General features: G+C 36.2%; 1 protein-coding gene across 3 annotated transcripts in view; it reads left to right on the top strand.

Annotated features, from left to right (window-relative positions):
- si:zfos-911d5.4 overlaps positions 1-19,412 on the top strand; it is a 41,170-nt gene extending 21,758 nt beyond the window's left edge. For all 3 annotated transcript variants that reach the window (XM_041269328.1, XM_041269329.1, XM_041269330.1), the window contains one exon: positions 17,859-19,412. In XM_041269328.1, the coding sequence (XP_041125262.1) occupies positions 17,859-18,026 (168 nt within the window). In that variant the 3' untranslated portion in view covers positions 18,027-19,412. The remainder of the gene's footprint in view (positions 1-17,858) is intronic.
- The last annotated feature ends 1,012 nt before the right edge of the window (positions 19,413-20,424 follow it).

Consider the following 20,424-nt stretch of genomic DNA (forward strand, 5'->3'; position numbering starts at 1 on the left):
GCAGTCACCGAAGATGCTCCAAAGAAATGAAACACGATAATAAAACAGTACTTGAAATATCAACATCCCGGCCTAATTAGAGTCAGGCTAATGGTCCCTAATTGCATATCTGAAATGCACCAGTTGAGTTCTTTCTAGTGTAACTTGACTACATGTCTCTTTGTATGGATTAATGGAGCCAGAGCTGCAAACTAAAATGCAGTTAATTTATTATAAGATCTATTAGGCATATAAAAAAGGGGAGAGCACGAATTATTAGCCTCTCGTTGCTGGAGATACATTTCATCATTGACTCAGAGCTGATTCCACACAGATTAAGCTTGTTAATTTTTACTTACTGCCGACATTCTTCTCAGCATTGCAAAAGCCAAGCCATACGCTTTCCATGCTGAAATGAGTAGGTGGGGGGGGGGGGGGGGGATGAAAAAAAGCCGGGTACATTAACTACTTTGTGCTTTTAATTAATCTAATTACACAAAGAGGGGAGGCCATTTTCCAGCTGTGCGTAGTAGCTTTTGCAATTTTGCTAGGCCTGTGCTATATATATATATATATATATATATATATATATATATATATATATATATATATATATATAATATATATATATATATAAAAGTGATTATTTTATTGTTTTACTTGTTTACACTTAGTAAAAACTTCTATTAATTGTATTATTAATCCATTATTTGGTGATATTCATTTTGGTTTGATTTAGTTGTATTTCATTGGACGTTTTATGTTTGAAGGTGTTGGATGCCCCTAAATCTTGAGAAATGTGTTTTCAATTTTACTGTAATTTACATTTAACTGGTTTAGCTGGGAAGTGCTTTTACAAATGTGTTTTTAATCTAGTCCTTGTAAAATCATCAGTTGATAGTGCATAAAAACAAGTAAAAGCATCACCCTGATTGTGGTTTCGTGCTTCATACACTGTAGCATATCTGTTCTTCTCTCCCTAGGTTTCGTTAAAGGTCCCTTGTCAAAAAAAGCAAATTGTCTATATATATATATATATATATATATATATATATATATATATATATATATATATATATATATATATATATATATAATTTTTTTTTTTTTTTTTGCATTTATACCCTTACAGCAGTGCCCTTTTTATTTCAGAATTTCAGGTGGTTTTTATTTTAATGTAGAATCTGGTGCCTTACAAAATTGTAAATGTTACTGATGAAACGTTTGCACTTTCAAGTGCTTTTACACTGTTTTAAAGTGAAGCACGTTGTTTGAGAATTAGTTGCCAAATGCCTGGGGTCCGCTGTTTAACAGAACCATTAAAAGCCTGTTGTAATCATTAGACATCACATCAGTCTACAGTTTGACCAGGAGCAATGGAAATTCCCAGGGGGTGTGAGGATGTGGTTTCACTAGGCACAGTTGTGCCTTCTCTTAGTAAAACTATTCAATGGCACAGACTAAAATATTTCTTTAGTTTTACTCTAATTTTATGGATGATTTATGAATAATCTTTCAGTATAAAATATTAAAATCTTAGGAAGCTGGTTTTGACCTGGAGGGTTTTTTAGTTCTCTTGTTGCTATTAGCTTCCCCTCCATATGTTTGAACTGTATTTTTTATGAAAGTATCGTTTCGGAAACCATGAAACACTTCAAATTGTGTGTCTGTTTAATTTTGTGCATCTCCTGAATGGAAAGCAAGCTTGATCCAGTAACAAGATACTGCAATTCCCCAAGGACAAAAATATTTGTGGGACAAAATCTGTTTTAAAGGAAACAGATTTATTGTGGATCTGCTTACATGTGTTATGACCACATAGCTTCTTCAATGTGCAAGGCTGCATGTTTTTGATATGGTTTCAAAGGCAAATAAAAGCAGCTAACAAACTTTGTGTTGAACATTGTTCAAAAATGCTTCGAGCCACGGTAGACAAAAAAAAGCAGACTTGAGCTGCTTTGAAAGAAATCATTCTTTATAATAATTTCATTTTTTTTAATATATTTAAAAAATACTTGTCTTATTAAAGTAACACGCCTACTTTTGTTTCAATTTTTCTATACCCATTCAATATCCATCTCCTTTGTTCTTTTCTGTCATTTAAACAGACTATCGCAGACGTTGCAGAGAACAAACATTGCACAGAGATGCTATCAGTTAAACATGTTAGTATGAAATTAACGAACGCAGAGTTAATGATATCTAGATAAAAGAAATGGCTGAAATGCAAGAATACAGTACTTTTCTCATCTTCCTGATCTGCTGATATGAGCACCCACCTTCCCCCACCCATCTCTTATCATTAAATTAATGATCTATTGGGAGGTAAACAATACCAGGTTACAAATATTATGATTTGGATTTAGTTTTACAGATGTCATTTTTTTCCCTGGGACTTATGTAATAAGTTTCAGCTTTGGGTGAAGGGATGATCTGATGAAAACTGACTTGCATTAATTAGTTTAGAGTTCAACACACCTGCTTTAAATACAATTTAAAGGGGTACCTGAGGGTCTCACCTGGTAAAAGCCCATCCACATGGTGTACAGGTGTAGTTACACAGTCAGGGGAGCGCAGGTTCATGTCCTGCCTGTGCGAAATCGACAGTGCGCTGGGGATTCTGGAGGGAGCATCGCACTGGCGCTCCTGTGGGTAAGGGAGGCAAAACGGGAAAGCTCACTGACATTCCTCTCGAGTTCCTGGGTGTAGAAGAGGAAGCTGATTTGGTCGTGGGATCAGAGGACGCCCACCAAATCTTCAGTTCTCCTGAGCTGTGTGCGGAATTGCTGTGGTGGGGTAAAAATAGTTGGACATTCTAAATTGGGGAGAAAAATCAGATGTACAGTAATAGGGCACTCTAAGTTTATTTAAAAAAAAAAAGAAAATTGCTTTAAAAAAAGTAAACACTGGTTGTGACCCTACCGCTTTCTGGTTCTTTTTGTTTTAATTAGTCTCTGTGCACAATGCAGTCTGTGTTCAGTAGCTTCACTCTATTTCCATTTGTTTCGGCCACAGAGTGTTACAGGCGACCAATAGAAATAAAAGAAAAATCAATAGGGCTTCATTAAAACAGCGGGCAATCATGGCTCTGGCACAGCTTAATTACAGTTTCAGTAGCATTTGCTTTAATTGGAAAGAATAAAGAGAGTGAAGTGGAGTGAATGAAGAAATTAGCATATCTATCACAGTGTCACATCGCATTGTGGCCTCACAGTACTTTGTTTGCACTGAGAAGCACTGAGTGCTTTGGGGGTCTCTGAAAAGGACTGCCAAAAATATGGGGAGGCAATTTGCAAATAATCAGATTGCAGCTTTGTGTAACACGAATAAAAGGTCTTTGTCGTGCTTAAGTTTTTTTTTAGGCTTTTTTTTATTATTTGATGGGATGAGTTTAATAGTTTAAAAATAGTTACATCACTGACAGTGTCAGACTAAAGGTATACTGTACATAAAATTACAGTCACATCATCAAAAACTAGGAGCTGTATGAAAAGTATTGTGTTAGGGATACATTTAGATCAGTATATCTGTATTACATCTATGAGATTTAAGAGTATTCTCCTTATTTTCAACCATTTCACCTGTTAATGAATAATCACCAGAAAACAGTCTTAACTGTAGATTGTGGTGAGGTGTGATGTGAGCTGTCAAGACCACAAAACTTATTCTGGTTTTGACCTGAACGCGATCAGAACACAGACCTCCATAGGTGAAAGGCTTGTGTGTTAGCTCAATGCGCCAATTAGACTCAACATTTACAGTAGTAATTGCTTCTTCTGCTTACCTCACAGTTATAATCGCTTACAACTCCAAACAACTACCAGCCATGGCTGTATCTGACAGCTCGTTTTGCTGTGTATTTACCCTGCTGTAAAAAGCTGCTGCAAAGGGTTTCAGGGTTAATAACACAACCGTATTAATGAAGTCAGTCTATAAAGCTGCATAAATACATGCAGATACAGAGCAGTGTTTTATCTCTGTGTTCCTCAAGCTGTGAAATAGCAGTGGATATTAAAATGGGAATAAAAGCCTGCAGCTGCATGTACCGTATCAGGATAAATTGCATACAACACAAATATTATGGTAAGAAAATGCAACTAAATGTAACATTAAAGGATTTCCAAAAGTAAATTTGAATTTCACGTTCGGCTAGTTTTAGCAGCGCACTAATTCCCTCAAAGGAGATAAATACTGTAATCAGTGAGGTAAATGTATGTGTTTATAGATGCTGCATTTCTGCAGAGCAGAAAGCCAGTGCACTTCAGCAGTGAAAAGGTTGATTTATAATTTGTAGCATTACCATCTGTTGTAGTTACATGAAATTACAGATAAACCAGTTAGTAAACACTTTGCCCCATTGTCTGTTGTTTTGATAATCACCCATAATAACATCCAGCATCAATATGGTCTTTAAACCCGATTTGGGAGTTAATGGAATAAGAGGAGGCAGTCAGTGTATGCACCGGGGTAATGTCATTAGGAATGTTTGTGAAGAACAAATTAAATCAGTCGTAAATTGTGCTCTCGAGTCAGCCAGAAAAGCAGCCTCATTCAGGAGAAGGGGATTCATATTTTAACCTCTCGCAGAAAATGCACTTAAACAGATTAAAATAAAATAGGGACTATGTGGATGGATGTAAATGGTAATTGCTGGCGCTCTAATGGCTTCCTGTTAGCTGTGTCAGGCTGTAGGCAGAGCTATTTTAAAGTTAACCAGTGATTGAGGTCATAGCTTTGGCAATCTGGTGATTAAACTGAACTGTGCATGTCACCAAATAGCAGATTATCCACCTAATGGGGTTGATCAAAACAGACACTTTTTTTTTTTTTTTTAACATCTTTTCTTTTTCTCTTGTGTTTCACATGCAGACTGTCTCAATATATCAATAAAAAACAGTTATTTCCAAATTGCTGTACAGTTACTGTGATCGAGTAGTTCCAGGCCTGCTTTAACCCTATTGTTTTCCAGGGCTGGCAATGTGTTTGGTGTTTGTTTTTCCCACCTTCTTTTCCCCTGCAGCAGATAGTTACATTGTTTCACAGCATTCGCTTCAAGCAATGGCATCTATAGCTCCATGTTCCCCCACAGCCTATACTGCACCTTGCAGCCAACTACCCTCCCTCCTAACTTTCAATAAAAAGTTTGGGTTTATTTATGTCTCGCTTAAAGCCCTTTGATCACAACATCTATTAAGGGTTTAACCCTAGGGTGCCTCCACTTGGATGGAAAGGAGTGGGTGGGTAAACCAAAGAGACGGGTAGCTGTTCACAGACTGTTTAGAAACCCTAGGCTCTTAGCAGCTAGAACATGGCTGGGCTGAGTGAAGAGGGCTTGTGTGTTTCTTGGAATGATGGGCAGCTAGTGTTGAAGAGTCTGATTAGTTGGCTCCAATTTATAGTAGTTTATGTGCATGGATGTTAACAAAACAACCCTTTACTGATGACTGTAAACAAAAGGGTTGGCTGATCATACAGTTGCCCTACTGGAATCAATTGTTCAGCAGGTTTTTAGTGTCCCGGTAGCTGGGTATAGAAGCATTAATGTTGAGGTTTTGAGTCATTTTAATAGTACTTAAACAGAACTTTAGTATTTCAGTGATTTATGGTGGAAGAGGCCTTGCTGATATGGAAGATGACCACTGTGTCAGCAAAGAAACATTGCAGCGCTCCCTATGGAATTGTCAAACAATTTCACGCAATGTTGCTTCATAACATTAGCAGCTTTTGGTTTGAGTATATACAAGATTAAACATCCATAAAGGTGTATGTCTAGGTCAGAGTTCAAAACTGCAGCATACTGTATGCAGGCAAATCCAGCACATTTGTTTATGTGTGCAGGAAGCCTTATCCAGTTGCCTAAATATATTCGGTATTGAATCCATATGCATTATCATTCCAGAAAATGAAATGTAATAAAGGGAAAACAATATTAAGTGAACTGGTTTAAAAAAAAAAAAAAAACTATTAGTTTGGCTGTTCACAGAATATGTTTTTCTTCTTTTTTTTTCAGTTTTTTGTACAAAGCTGGAATCCAAATATAGGAGTGGCAGGCAGTTTGTTTCATCTGGTACTGGCAGACCTGCTTTGTTTAAAGAAGGGGTGTTTCCCTTCTAACACAATATATAAGTGAATCTTTGTTGAGAAAAGTCAGTTTTAATAACGTCATGTAATGATCAATATAGAACAGGTACATGCAATAACAGTTTGTTAGTGCATGGTAAATGCATAATAGCTAGCTACAAATGTGCACGTTCCGTAAAAATGACATCACTGAATTGACTTTGTATATCTGGCCACTATAGAGTTACCAAGATGTCCTTCCAAAATGTTGCACTCTAAAAAAAAACGTGAAGCGCCAAACCCTTTCACCTGGCTGCATTGTTATTTCTTATGTCTAATGACAGATGTATTAGCAATGTAGCTGCCATTATTATCCTGGTATGGGTTTACACTAAATTCAGGCTCAGTTGAAACCTGGCACCTATTGCTTCAGGTAAAACTTCTTTGCAGTAATATTCATGCATTGTGTAAATTAACAAGGAAGACCCTGTGCATATTGTATGGCGAACATGCAGGTGATGACATGACTTCCCAGATACAAAGTACGTGTCATTACTCACAGGACAACGGTTGTCAGTTCAAGCCCATATCCAACATAAATTTACTGTTTTGGCATAGTCCAAAAAAAAAAAGACCGGAATGCCTTGTTTTTTGGCAGCCATATATCCTGTTACATTAAAGCTTTTACTGAGATCATCTTACAATATGAGGATGCTATGGTTACTGTTAAGTATTAAAATTAATGAGTTGGACGTCTGAGTCTTTTATTACAGTATTTTAGGAAAAATAAGATCAATTGCTTACCTCATCTCCAGGGTGAAGAGGTTTGCTTGGTGGCTGAATCTCCACTTGGGTTTCCATTTTCTGATAAAATCTCCTGCCATTTTTTAAGCTCACAATAAAAGAGGAGGTGTTAAAGTCATATTTTGTTCTGTGCGTGTTACGTTGAGAGACATCAGGTTTCTATGGTATTAAACGGAAGACCATGCCATACCTACTTCCAGCAACCGAAAAGGCATTTTGCAAGAGATTCTCTAGAACAGGGGTTTCCAACCCTGGTCCTGGAGAGACTCTATCCAGCAGGTTTTATAGGTATCTTTACATAATCAGTGGCTAAAGATCTGGAACATCTGTTAATCTTGACTAATTAAGCCAATAATTGGTTCATTTAAGTAACTGAGAGATTGGTTGAAACGAAAACCAGTAGCCACAGTAGCTCTCCAGGACCAGGGTTGGAGACCCCTGCTCTAGGATGTAAAGAGATGCTTCTAAATTGTGTTATCTATCAATCTCTATTGTTGTTTATTTATTGTTGTGTGCACCTGTAATTTCTGCCCCAGCTGCAACTGTATCAAATGTAAGGTTAGTAAATGGAAAATCTCTATCCAGAAATAACAAAGGGGACAGAAATGCAGAGTTAACAGTGATTGTAGCTCAGCTAATGAGATGCTGTACCGAGCATTATGTGATGTTCAGTTTTAAACAGCATGGCTATTTGAAGCGTTGGAAAGGGTAAGAGAGACAAGGCGTCACGGCATTGCTGCCACAGAGGTACACTTGAGACTCCTCCCCTCTGCTCCCTCTGCCCATTCCTCTCAACACAGAGAATGCTGTCTGGGCTACTGGTCTGGACTCAGTAGATTCTGTGTAAGAGCGTAGGTTAACCCATACCGGCCAGCACATATCTATACGCAAAATACCAAAGAACTGGAATGACCAGTTTTTGTTACAGCCACCTCTAAATTTGATAAGCTGCCAGCGAGGATTTACATGTGATTATTGCCACAACATGGGTCTTATTTTTAGCTCAAAGAAAACTTTCATGAAGGAATACAGTGTTCTTAAAGCCTGAATAAATTATTGTATTGATTGATGTGTTATGCTAGGTGTGTTAACCTGCTATTGCTTTTTGGTTTATACACATCTGGTCAAGTAAATGTGTGTGCAAAAACATTTGTACGAAACAAACCAAATATATATATATATATATATATATATATATATATATATATATATATATATATATATATATATATATATATATATATTTCCTTACCTTTTGGAAGTGTTTTTCAACAATAGAACATTTGTTTTATATAAATTATGTTAACTTAGTAAACTAAACAGGTTTTTATGACAATTTAGCATGCATTATTGAACATATAGTTATAGTGCTAAACATAACTTCACCACATGATGAAATAGTAAACAACTTGCAATGAAAATGTCAACAAATTACATAACAATACAAACATTGTATAAAATTGTGTGTACGTCAAACTGTAAACCTGATCCATATACCATTGGCAAAATGCATGTTTTTTATGCATTCTGTCTGGTCTTGTGTATTACAATGGCAGACCCTTCATTAACTCTGTCTTCAGGTTCCAGATTCCTCAGGGCTGCTATTGGTTCTATAAAATATACAATATCTGGGGTTGCTTGGTCATTCACCTACCCAGGAATCTGAATTCAGTAACTCCTGGAGCACATCCTCATTTTTGCAAACATCATGCCAGGTATTATGTTAGAGCTCTAAACCAATAAATAAATAAGTAAATAAAATACATATAAAATACTATATATAAGGAATAGTGTCGCTCCCTAATTCCTAAACATTAAGCAAATGCTTTTATATAGTTATTATAATACAGATCTAGATGTATAAAAAATGAACAAATGATTGTTCTACATTTATTACATTATATGTCTGTCCATAATGCAGATTTGTACAAATTTTTACATTCTCCTTAAGAGGTGTACACAGTAGGCCAACAATATGAAATATAAAAAAGTGTAATATAGAACACCAAGTTTAGTTTGTGTTCATCAGCTATGCACACCCAATTTAAGAATGCAAGGAGATTGTAAAGAATACTTAACAAGGTAACTTTCGTCTTTGCTTGTGTTTATGTAGTTGGCAGCATCTTCCTATGGGCAGAGGTTAATTGTCTGAGTGACAGGGTGGCAACCTGAAAATAGTTAATTAATCCTAATTCAATTGCACAAGCAGCCTGAAGACCATGGCCCTCATTCTGAGATCATCACTGAATGGATGCAATGGGGAGGAGCAGGCCAGGGGCTGACAGTGCCACTCACAAGAAGCATGCAAAAAAAGAAAGAAAAAGTTTGACAGCCCGAGCTCAAGGGGATTGAGCGGCTGATGGGCATTTCACTGTTCTGATGTTTGCTGCTTAATTGACAGATCTTCACATAGTATCTGTGGCTAATCTCTGACAGTCTTTCTTAGCACAACTGCTAAGAGAGGTTAGACAAGAGTAGTTCCAGCCACTGTCTGTCAGGTCCTACTCCTGGGTCAACAGCAACAGTTTCATATGTGACTGGTGACCGAGCTACCCTGACATTGCAACAAAGTGGTGTTCATTTTGTAGAAAGATCTGGGGGTAGGGCAGGGGGTTGCCAATGCACAAGCACAGTGTGAGGGAGGGGTACTGTGTTGCTGAAGATGCAACCTTTCAAGCGAGACCTTAAGTCAAGGTCCTGTTGGTGGATGTTATCTAAAACTAGCGTTATCTAAAACCCCTATCCCATTACTGATAATCTACCGCTCATTTTTCAATTCTGTCCCTGGGTGGGAAGGATGAAAGAAATCAGTGAGCAAGTGTGACCAGGATGGCTGGTGGTGATGTCAGGCAAGGAAATGAATGGATATCAACACCAGACTGGGGGTAATGAATGTGCTAGTGCGCAGATTTAATAATAAATAAAAAGTTTAAACAAAACAGAACATTTACTCAAAATAAACGGCGTGATAGCCAAAACAGACAAACAAAACAGACACGGAACAAACACTAAATAAAACATCACGTTGGTTTCGAACCAGTAAGCATAGCAATTGCTTATTTCTATCTTTATCTTTTCTCTTTATCTCACAACTCAAGTCTCATTCCACCTCTGAAAACACTAACCCCGTACCATCCGTGATCACCTTATTTATACACCTGTGGCTGGAACCTTAATTAATCAGTTAATCACTTATTCAATTCACGACTTCAACCACATTCCCACATGTTTTTGCAGGGAGGATATTAACTTCCTCCCTGTCACCCATTATTCCAATCCCTGTGCCTAAATACAAATATACAATTTAAACATAACTCACACTTCGTGCACCACTGCACACATACATATAAACATACAAAATACGCACAGGGGCAGGGCACCATGCCACAACAAGTAACATTTATTCATTTATCACTACAGCTTAAAATGCATGCTTGTATATGGAATCAGTCTATGTACACTGTAAATTATTGCAATAAAGAAGTCCTTTTTTTGTATATGCAACAGCTCTGTATCTATAATCACAAACCTTATTTATAATCTATATGTTGCATTCTTACGATGATGTACACCTGACATAGGTTAGAGGGCAATGTTTAGAGGTAATTTGAAGAGTATTTGTTCATGTTTTTTTTTTTTTTGGTTGTTGCTGAAAAGACTATAGAGAGATGGGTAAAATTAAAAAATAAAATGATTGAAGATGTGCTGTCACAGAACAAACACAGAGGCTTTTGTCTTAACTGTAATCACTACATCTGAAAAAAAAAAAAACTCCCCCCTGATGTTGGCAGAAGCCAATACTTTACAGTTTGAAGAGCGGTGAGATTGGAATTGCATTTAGGGATTGAAAATTGAATGTACGTTACTAAATGAGACTGGCTTATCAGTCTAAATCACTTTCTTGTTTCTTTTTCTGTAGCTTGCAGACTTGTTTGACAACGCTTTCTCACAGAGTTTGGGTCTATTACAGACTTTTTTTTTTCGGTTCTAAACAAGGTTGGCATTAAGTAACAAAGAAATCGGATTTCTGCAGTCAAGCTGAAGACACAACAAGGCTTTTTTTAACACTGCACAGTATAAAAATAAAGTCATCCTGTTTCAATAAACAGCTTTACTGCGAGACAGTAACTGTCTTTCCACTTTTTTGCCAAATATGAGCTGGCAACCCATGGATGATTTAGAATATAAATTGCTTCAGCACATGCAACAGATTTGGATGTTGGTCCTTGCTTCTGGGTGCATATTGGAAGATTCTTTATTTCGAAAGAAAAGAGAAAAAAAATCAACCACATTTTTTTTCACTGTAAACTGAGTATGTTTCTGTCAGTGTTTCTGTGCTTTCTGCAAAACAAATCAAAAGGATTGTCTCTAATTGTGCATGTCTTATTAAAAAAGAAACTAAATCAATTTAAATACTTTTAAGTTGGTGTCATCCATTTAAGCTAACAATTTATCAGTAGTTTTGAAGAATAGTTATATCCAGAGGTTGGAGACATTTGGGATAACAGACCAAATATGTATTTCTTTCTAAAACAATTCTATAAAAAAATAAAATAAATAAAAGCAGGTACACATTTTACAGATAAACCAGGATACAAACAAGTATATATGTACTATAAACTCTGACCCTTTCTTTAGTGGTTGTAATATGGGAAGTGCACAGAAAGACCGTGTATCTCCTTGCTCAAACCAGTTACTTAACTCCGCTGTGCTAGTTGTCACTCTTATGCAGTATTTCATAATAGAGGGAACAAACCCACCAGGACAAGCCATCCCTGCAAAGCACTATTTTTCAATGTCGGCATAGCAACTGCTACAATCCAGGTGGATTCTCCAGTGCTTGAAAACATCTCTATAAAACTGGCTAAGCCCTGTGTGGTAAAGATTGATCAAATAGACCCCTAAAACTTGTTATGCTGGTAGCTTAGTCTGGGTTTGTACCTGGAAGCCATTGTGTGCTACACAATACCTTAAATATGCAGGTGATTGTAATGAGAACATTATATCTGACAGGTTCCAAGTTTGTCTTGTATTTTCTGAAGAATGTGCCCTGTGTGCATTGGCACTTGAATGATCAGCTCAGAGGATGCTTTGTGGTTCAGCAGCACATACAGACATGCAAGGCAGACAGGTAAAGCAGCTGCCGTGCAAAGTCCTTGTGCCATTCGCAGTTATTCAAATGGATTACATTAACTTGCATACTTTAGCAGATGTTTGTGGAACATTAGTGTGTAATTTACCATATTCATGTTTAGTGGTCAGTTGACCACAGAAGCAAAATAATCATCACCATTGTGTGCGATTGGTATAGGTTACCAAACCACCCACAATTGGATATGCTGCCAAATACTGAACTGAAAAACTAGTGACTTAGTGCATAAGTATTGCCTATGAAAAAATATATTTTGAGTATGCACACCGTGGCATGTAGTTAGGAACACAGAGTTCATCCACTAAGAATCACATTATTATTACTGAAGATAAAAATCAGCTTTCCTAATAACACTAGCATTTGACTGTTGCAATTGTACAGTCTTAAAATATAGGGTAATACAGCCCCAGTCCAGTTTCTATTTAGTTCTGAAACACAACGTTGCAGCTATTATTTACATGAAAACATTTTGCAGAAATCATTGGATGCCTCAAGTCCTTCAAAACAATTGTGTCTGAAGTGTATTTTTTTTATTTGACGTTAGGTGCAGTTGGATGCCACAATCCAATTAACCAATTCTTACCTTAACCTAGTGAGTTGACCCAGACATTTTTTGTGTGTTACAGTAAAGTTATGTCCGAGCTCAGTATTGGATTGTCCAGTAAACGCACCCTGTTGACTTTGCCATACAACTGTTTTTATGATAAAGAGCCTTCCTGTCTTAGACTCAGCAAAGAAGGTCAACTTTTGTTTTGCACTGGGCCCAATCTGTTTACTATTACATCACACTTATTTGCTAATAATGACTAATCTTTTATAATAATGTTGTTTACAATGGAGTCTAGATCTTATTTATTCCAATTTAAAGAGATTATCTCAAACTAAGTCTTTTAAAATCAAGATATGCAAGCAGGGGTGTAACCTGCTTAGTGCATGTATGCATAGACATATATATATATATATATATATATATATATATATATATATATACACACACACACACACACACACACACACACACACACACACACACACTCGTAGACTCGATCAAAAGAAACTTATCACTTATATTTGGATAAAATTAATACAATTTGTTAATTTAATACAATTGACATCATGAAGATACTGCAAAATGATCTGTCGATCTTGGGCAGGTGTTGTGACTCTTGGTCTCCCAGTTCGTGGCCATTGGCAGAGTGTGTCTGGTTATACCGTCTTACCAGGTTTGAAATTGCTGGCTGTGAGCACCCAAGGCGGCAAGCCACAATATGCTGCTGTAGTCCAGCCTCCAACATTTCGATTGCATGAAGGCGCTGCTGTCTTGACAGATGTGGCATTTTGTTTTTTTGTTTTTTTCTGTGATTTTCTTTATTGCTTTTATAGCTCACTGGTACATGCAAAAACTGCATCAAAGCTTCTCATTACTGCCTATATACCTAATGGATCATATTGCAAAGGTAGAGAATGGTGTTAGCTTAAACCAGTTGAAATGTATGAAAATATTAGGGGCTGTTTGAAGATATTTTTGCATAAGCAAGTTTCCTGTAAAATCGTGATGCCATAATAATAAAAAAAAATGCAACACCCTTTAATTACAGCAATTTAAAAATGACAGCAATGACCTTGTACTGCTGCAAGCACATTTGTGAAATATTCATTAGACTGTCTAGTGTCAGCTTCCTAAATGGACCAAGGCAAATTATGTATTATGAGACACAGCTTAACAAGCTTTAAAAAAGACAAATATAAGAACATTCCTTCCTTTCAAAGGAAATAAATAATTGTGTCATATTGTAAGGCGTTAGCGCCCTGCTGCTATTTGGTGTTCACATTTTTCTTACCCTGACATCTCCCACCCCCCACACATACAAACAAACAAACAGAAAAATCTATTCTACCGTTTCTGTAACGGTCATAAATCATCAGAAGGTTATGAGTATTTATGACAGTTGAATCTAAGAAGTAAATAGCATTTTTTTTTAGCAGACTTTCATCCATTAGGCAGCAGTTGCAGGCCCCCCCCCCGGGATGAAATCTAGTTTTCTTACATAAAAAGCTTATTCTGTAGACCACTACAGGGACCCTAAATAGTAAGAATTGCTGTTTTTGGGGGGGAGGGGTTTGTCCCAAAGGCCTTTGATTTGATAGCACAGTCTGGTGTCTGATATATGTATTTTGCAGGGTTTGTTTTCTCTAGAACCACAGTACTGTTCTTTTCAATTGATATATCCAGCAAACATCTTGTGTTGTCTGCAGTATTTACAGTATGCTGAACACTGTTGCAGTTTGTATCAAACTGTTGAGGAAATTATGTCAGCGATCTTAACCCAATGTAAAAGGTAATGTATGAGGATCAAACTCTGGACTCCAGGTTCAGAAATCAAGCCTTCTAGGCCAAAAAATCAAAGTTCCATTTGTAAAGCAGACAGACCACAGGGGATACACCTGTTGAGCTTTATATGGAAAAACTTAAATTTTCCTAAGGCAATGTGATAATGCCGCACCATTTTTTCACATAAAGCTCAATAGGATGTGCTATTCTATTTATGCAACTAAGAAAATCAGAACTATTGGATCATAAGAGCTTTTCTTTAACCAGTAACACAGTACCAATACATATTATAAAGGGACTTACTGCATATTGAAACCAATATCAATTTAATTTCAATATGAATTCAGAGTCTTTGTGGTAAAAAAGTCGAAACATCTAACGCTGTTAACCCTTTTTTAACATGAAAAACAAACAAACAAACAAAAAAATATGGGTCATCAAGCATTGTATGTCAACTGCTATGTTTTAATATCAGTCATTCTGAGCTCTTAAACTGTGAGGTGCAACACCTACTGCTTAGCCTTCATAATGATTTGCTGCCAGCTAAATGCCCTGAATAGAAATCAGTGCTACAGTAATATAGGCATCGGAGCTGAAAACTGATTCGTAACCAGAATAACTTACCAGTTGATTTGAAGTGTTGTGGGGATGACACTAGTTTTCCTGCAGCAGGATAATGAGGGATAATACCTTAAGGAACAAACAGCAGATCCTGGTTCATGAATCCTTAAAACCCACCACCTCTTGACTATTAAAATAATCACCAACAATTACGGACAAGAAGAAAAACCCAACTCAAAGTAATTTTTCCCCACCTCTGATACTTCTCCATCCTTTTGATGTTGTGTGGGTGAGTAACAGGACTATTGGGCCTCCACAATGACCCAGACAGTGCAGCCGAGCTGGAATAGAGGACTCAATCCACTGCAACCATCAACTAAAAGGCCTAGACAATGTATTGAATACTGGGAGATGAAAGAAAAGAACACGTAATTTAAAAATTGACCACCTCTAAAAATGAAGAAAATAGAACAGTAAAAAGGTATTGTAATATACTTTAATCTCCTCTGAATGTAGCAAAATAAGAAATGCCATTAAATCTTCCTTTGAAATACATGTGGGCCAATTATCTGAGCGACAAAACCTTGTTAATGAATCTATTGTTGAGGCTAATAAACAGGAAAAGCAATATTGGGAGGGTGATCTGTGTATGATGCACACTCCTTTAGGAGATGAAAGAAGAGGATATTTAAGCTAAATTTATAGAAATATCAGGGCAGTGGAGGCTAGTTTCAGGTGTAAAAACCTGAAAATTGAAATTCCATTTGCCGGTGAAGTGAAATGAACCTAACCCACTGTATTCACCCAATGACTGAGTGCGAATGGGGAGATGAAAGCTGACAGTGGCATTATAATTAACACTGGAAAAGAACAACAATAACTATACTCAGAATAGGAGCTGAGTTACAATAGTCGTGCAGCATTTATTATTATTATTATTATTATTATTATTATTATTATTATTATTATTATTATTTATTTATTTATTTAACTTAGGTTAAATATCATTACAAGATTTGTTTAAACAATGGCATTTCCTGTGTCTCTCTCTGTTTCCATTGTTGTTGCTTAAATGGAGTTTCAAGTCTTCTTTATATTACTGTCCTGCTAGGGTGCTTTCCCCATATCTGAAAGGACACAAAGAACATGTAGTAAAAGTGAAGGGGAACCAAATATATATTTGGTTATGGACTACAATTTAGACAATGCCAGCCTTTATGATGAGACAATCTAATGTATGAACAGGTGGCAATTAAACTTGTAGTCATAAAAGTCTGATTGCTATACATCTACAAGGTGCAACACCAAGAGGGCTTCAGGTAAATGCAAATAAAACAAAAATCAGTAAAATACTTTATTAAGAAATTAGTTGTTGTTTTTGTATTATTATTATTTTATTGGCAACAGCCTGGAGAAGGCAAAAGGTTAAATCTACTGAGTAGCTGTAAAGGTCTAGATTGAGGTTAACAGGCTTCACTCAGTCCAGGGGTCCCAGTGACCTCTGCAGACCTCCCGAGACATCGGGGGGGGGACGACTTCCAACTCAAACACAGGCCAGGAAATGGAAAAGACACATGATTGGATAATTGATTATTGATAGTATTTGCAGTGGTTCTGGAAGAGGACATCAGCGTAACAATTACAATTTAAAAAAAGAGGTGGTCCAGTTAATAAGGGTTGGAATTTACCAATTGCTCTGGAAATTGATAATTACATAGGAATTTAATAGGAAATCATATTTTCATTAATCTGTATTTGATTTTGTATTTTTACCTTAAAAAAAAATATATGATAAAGTAAAAGGTAAACAACGTTTGGTAATTTCTCATTGTGATAGGAAAAAAATACGTAGATTACTTGCTCTCACATGCTTTCATAATTGTAATTACTTTTTTAAGTAACTTAATATAAGGTAATTAAGCCTCATCCTATCTGCAAATTCATACTTTTAAAAAATGCACAGTGTCTAATGTGTTAAAGTGGCTTCAGTTATTGCATAGCATTCTGTATTCCGTGCCAGTGCCAGACTAGCCACCTGCAAATTAGCTCATAAATAACCAGTGCCCTCCCTGGTTAAATTATTTAAATAAATACATAAATAAATGCAGCTAACGTGACTGCAAATAATGATCCTGACTCCTTCTTTGCATCATTATGCGACTGGGAAAAGAGACACCACTTCTTGCACAAAAATGCACTTCAAACAAAAACTGGAAGGAAAATAAACAAGAAGCTTTGTGGCACGCTATATGCCTTGCTTAAAACAAACCATTTTGCACATGTCTTATTGTGTTCTCAGCTGGAATATTAACAATAATTGATAGTGATGTGTATGGCTACCCTACTGTACCATTCATTCCCTCATTATTATTTTATAAATATATGATTAACACGTATTGCTGTTGCCAGGCTCCCTTTTACTGTGTCAGCAGCCCCTCAAAAGCCTGAGAGATGCGGTTTTCAAGTAATTTTGATTTTACAATTCCATTTACCCTGCCTTTTAATTTACTATATAATGACACTATTAGAATAAAATACATCTGGAAGTTCTTTAGGGACTGCTTAATGTTCTGTGGCTTTGCACCGTGGAGGCAACAGATGCTTTGAGTTCAGTGGATACGTGTTCGCTTATTTTGGACTTGAGTTTCTAGTTTAAAAATATTCACATTCAAATTATTCAGTGCATTAAACAAGATAAAGTTTCCCCACATGTACAAGGATGAGAGAGAGAGAAAGAAATTGGGATAAAAGCACTCTGACCTGTGATCAACGATATTTGCTGCTTTTTCCAATACAGTGCAAGCATCACTTTCGTGGCTCAACGACCTTTGCTTTGGCCTAATGCCATCCTAGGTGAAAGGGGAGAATTGGAAGTGGTCTGATGATGTCCAAGACCATTCTCTAGTTGCCCCCAACACTGCCGTTCAGCTGCTGGCTAATTGCTGTCCTCATCTTCTCTCTCTTTTAAAGGTCACTGTCAAGATGTACAGGAGAGGAGGTCAGGGATGGATATGGAGGCCGCTCAGCGGCACAGCTATCATCCCCTACAACACGTACATCATCTTCAGGGTCTGCGGTGAAGAAGCAGATGCCAAGATCCCAGCCAAACACATTGACACAATCTGCCTGAGCATTTGAAATTGATTGGGGGGGGTGCAAAAAAAAAAAAAAAAAAAATGGCCATGGCAGCTGCTTTCTAGGCCAACACAAATAACATGAAGCCATTTGTTATTGATCAGTTCATCTGCGTTCTCCTTCACCTTCACCTACTGATCTTGTCAGCCATTCTTTTTTAATAGCCTAGTTAAGTTGAATTATTTTTTCACCATTATTATTTTTCACATCATTATAGTTAAGCAGAGCACTATGCATTGTGTTGCAAGTACAGGGTCCAGTGCATAGTGTATAGATATTCTGACAATCAGGAGTCTGCTTTTATAGGAAAGCTGGATTCATTATAATTTACAGGGTGGTTGGGAGCCCTCAGCATGACTGTCAGGCATCCATCATGTGGGCTTTACTCACGGTTACAATATTCCCAATACAGCTGGACAGATTACCTTCCCTCTGAGGTATGTCATTACCCCACACCTGTAACAAAAAATGAAATCCCAGCCATTCGGTGCATGGCTGTTTTTTTAATCAAGGTTTTTCAGAAATAGCATTAAGAAAAAAAAAAGATCATTTTTATCACGTTTCCACTTTTGAGTTCTACTAGAACCTGTCTTTTTGATTGAATCTGACTAAATAAAAAAATAAACCTTAAAATATTAAAGCCCAATCTCAAAATGAGACACTGCATGCTCGTGACTTGTAGAATGCACTGGCCTTTAAACCCAGCAGCTTCTATTATGCTAACTGAGATATTTCTAGTAATTAACATGGTTAATGTTATCTTATTTTGAATTACAATTCCAGTGCCTGCGAACACTTTAAAGTAATCATTAATTACCAATTAAAATAGCAAGCTCATTTTCTCCAGTGCAGTTCAGGTCTGTGTTACCCAGTCTTTAACACTCTAATTGGAGTGATTTTAAAAAATGTGCAGCATATTAATTAGAAAGTGGTATAAAACTTATGACAAATATTGTTTCAGTAGCTCAATGATTTAAACACTCCAGTACTTCTACAGCCACAGATCTCTAAATGTGCTGTGAATTTGATATAGTGTGCAGGACTTAATAGTGTGCAGCCTCCCAGTTCATGATCTTATTTAAAAGTTCACAGGTAATACAAAGAGTAGCATTTTGTTTTTTTGTTTTTTTGTTTTTTTTTCCCGAAGCCTTATCTTTCGTTGCTGTAAAAGCTGCATTAACAGGTCAATACAGTCAGTTGTCCACGGCTGTAATTGACTCAAATAAATGTATTCCTATCTATCCTCATCAATTTAATGTTTGTTGTTGGTTTCTGTTGTTCAGTAAACAAAGATTGTTTTTAAGAGGTATTTATAGATTTTATTGTTTGCATGTTTTTCACACATAAGTTTATGATAGAGTTAGACTTTCTTTGGTTAAGCTATTTTTCTTTGGGTATATTTTAGTTGAATATTATTATTATTATTATTATTATTATTATTATTATTATTATTAATATATAATAATAATAATAATAATAATAATAATAATAATAATAATAATAATAATGCAGTCCGCTTTTCGATTTACAATGACAATATCATCAGGTCAAAAAATGCAATTTCAGTAATGCATTTTATTGCAGTTGCTTTTGCATTTGAGTTCTCATTAGGTGCATTCAAGTCTTTAGCATGTTTATTTCTATATACTTCAATATACTGAAAGTAACTTTTTAGATTACAGCGCTACATTTAGTATTTTAAGTTCCTTAAATTATCATTTGCTTTCAACTAATAACCCTAGCATGCAGCCATTAATTTCATGTCATTGAATTAATAATATATTGTAATTACATTGTTAACAATTAACACTTTCAGTGCACTCATAACTGTACCTTTGCCTAAGGGCATACTGTAAAATTTTCATAATTATTAATTCCCACTTCGCAAGCATCATAACTGTACAAAAAAAATAAATCTGAAAAAAAATTAAACATGACTTTTTGCAATAGGTATTTCTGTCTATTGTTGTCTTTATTTATTAACACACTGCTTTACCTCTCGTATTGTATTAACCATACAAATCAAACTTACTGTGTATTAGCTGTATTGTTAAATGATAATTTGTAGATCTTAAAGTGTTAACTTTCAATAATGCTAAACCTCAGGATGACCTACAAGCTATTGATTCAAAGACTTGCCTGTATTCCCTTTATCACTGTAATTTGTATGGAAATTAAATGAGGTATCATTCAGTTTCCTTCATGGTTTTACTTTGCGGGTTTAACACGGAACGTGTTGTCGAGAGAATAAAAGAAAAAGAACATACAGGGGTTTGCAAACACTTTCCAACTTACATTTTCTTGGCCATTTCACCTGGAGACCGATATTGTCCCCACCTCTTTGACATCTTCATTAACCAACCAGCTGCACCCCCTAATGACTGGCATGTTTTCTACCCAG

This window comes from Polyodon spathula, chromosome 13 (genome assembly GCF_017654505.1).
Source record: "Polyodon spathula isolate WHYD16114869_AA chromosome 13, ASM1765450v1, whole genome shotgun sequence".
NCBI classification, from domain to species: domain Eukaryota; kingdom Metazoa; phylum Chordata; class Actinopteri; order Acipenseriformes; family Polyodontidae; genus Polyodon; species Polyodon spathula.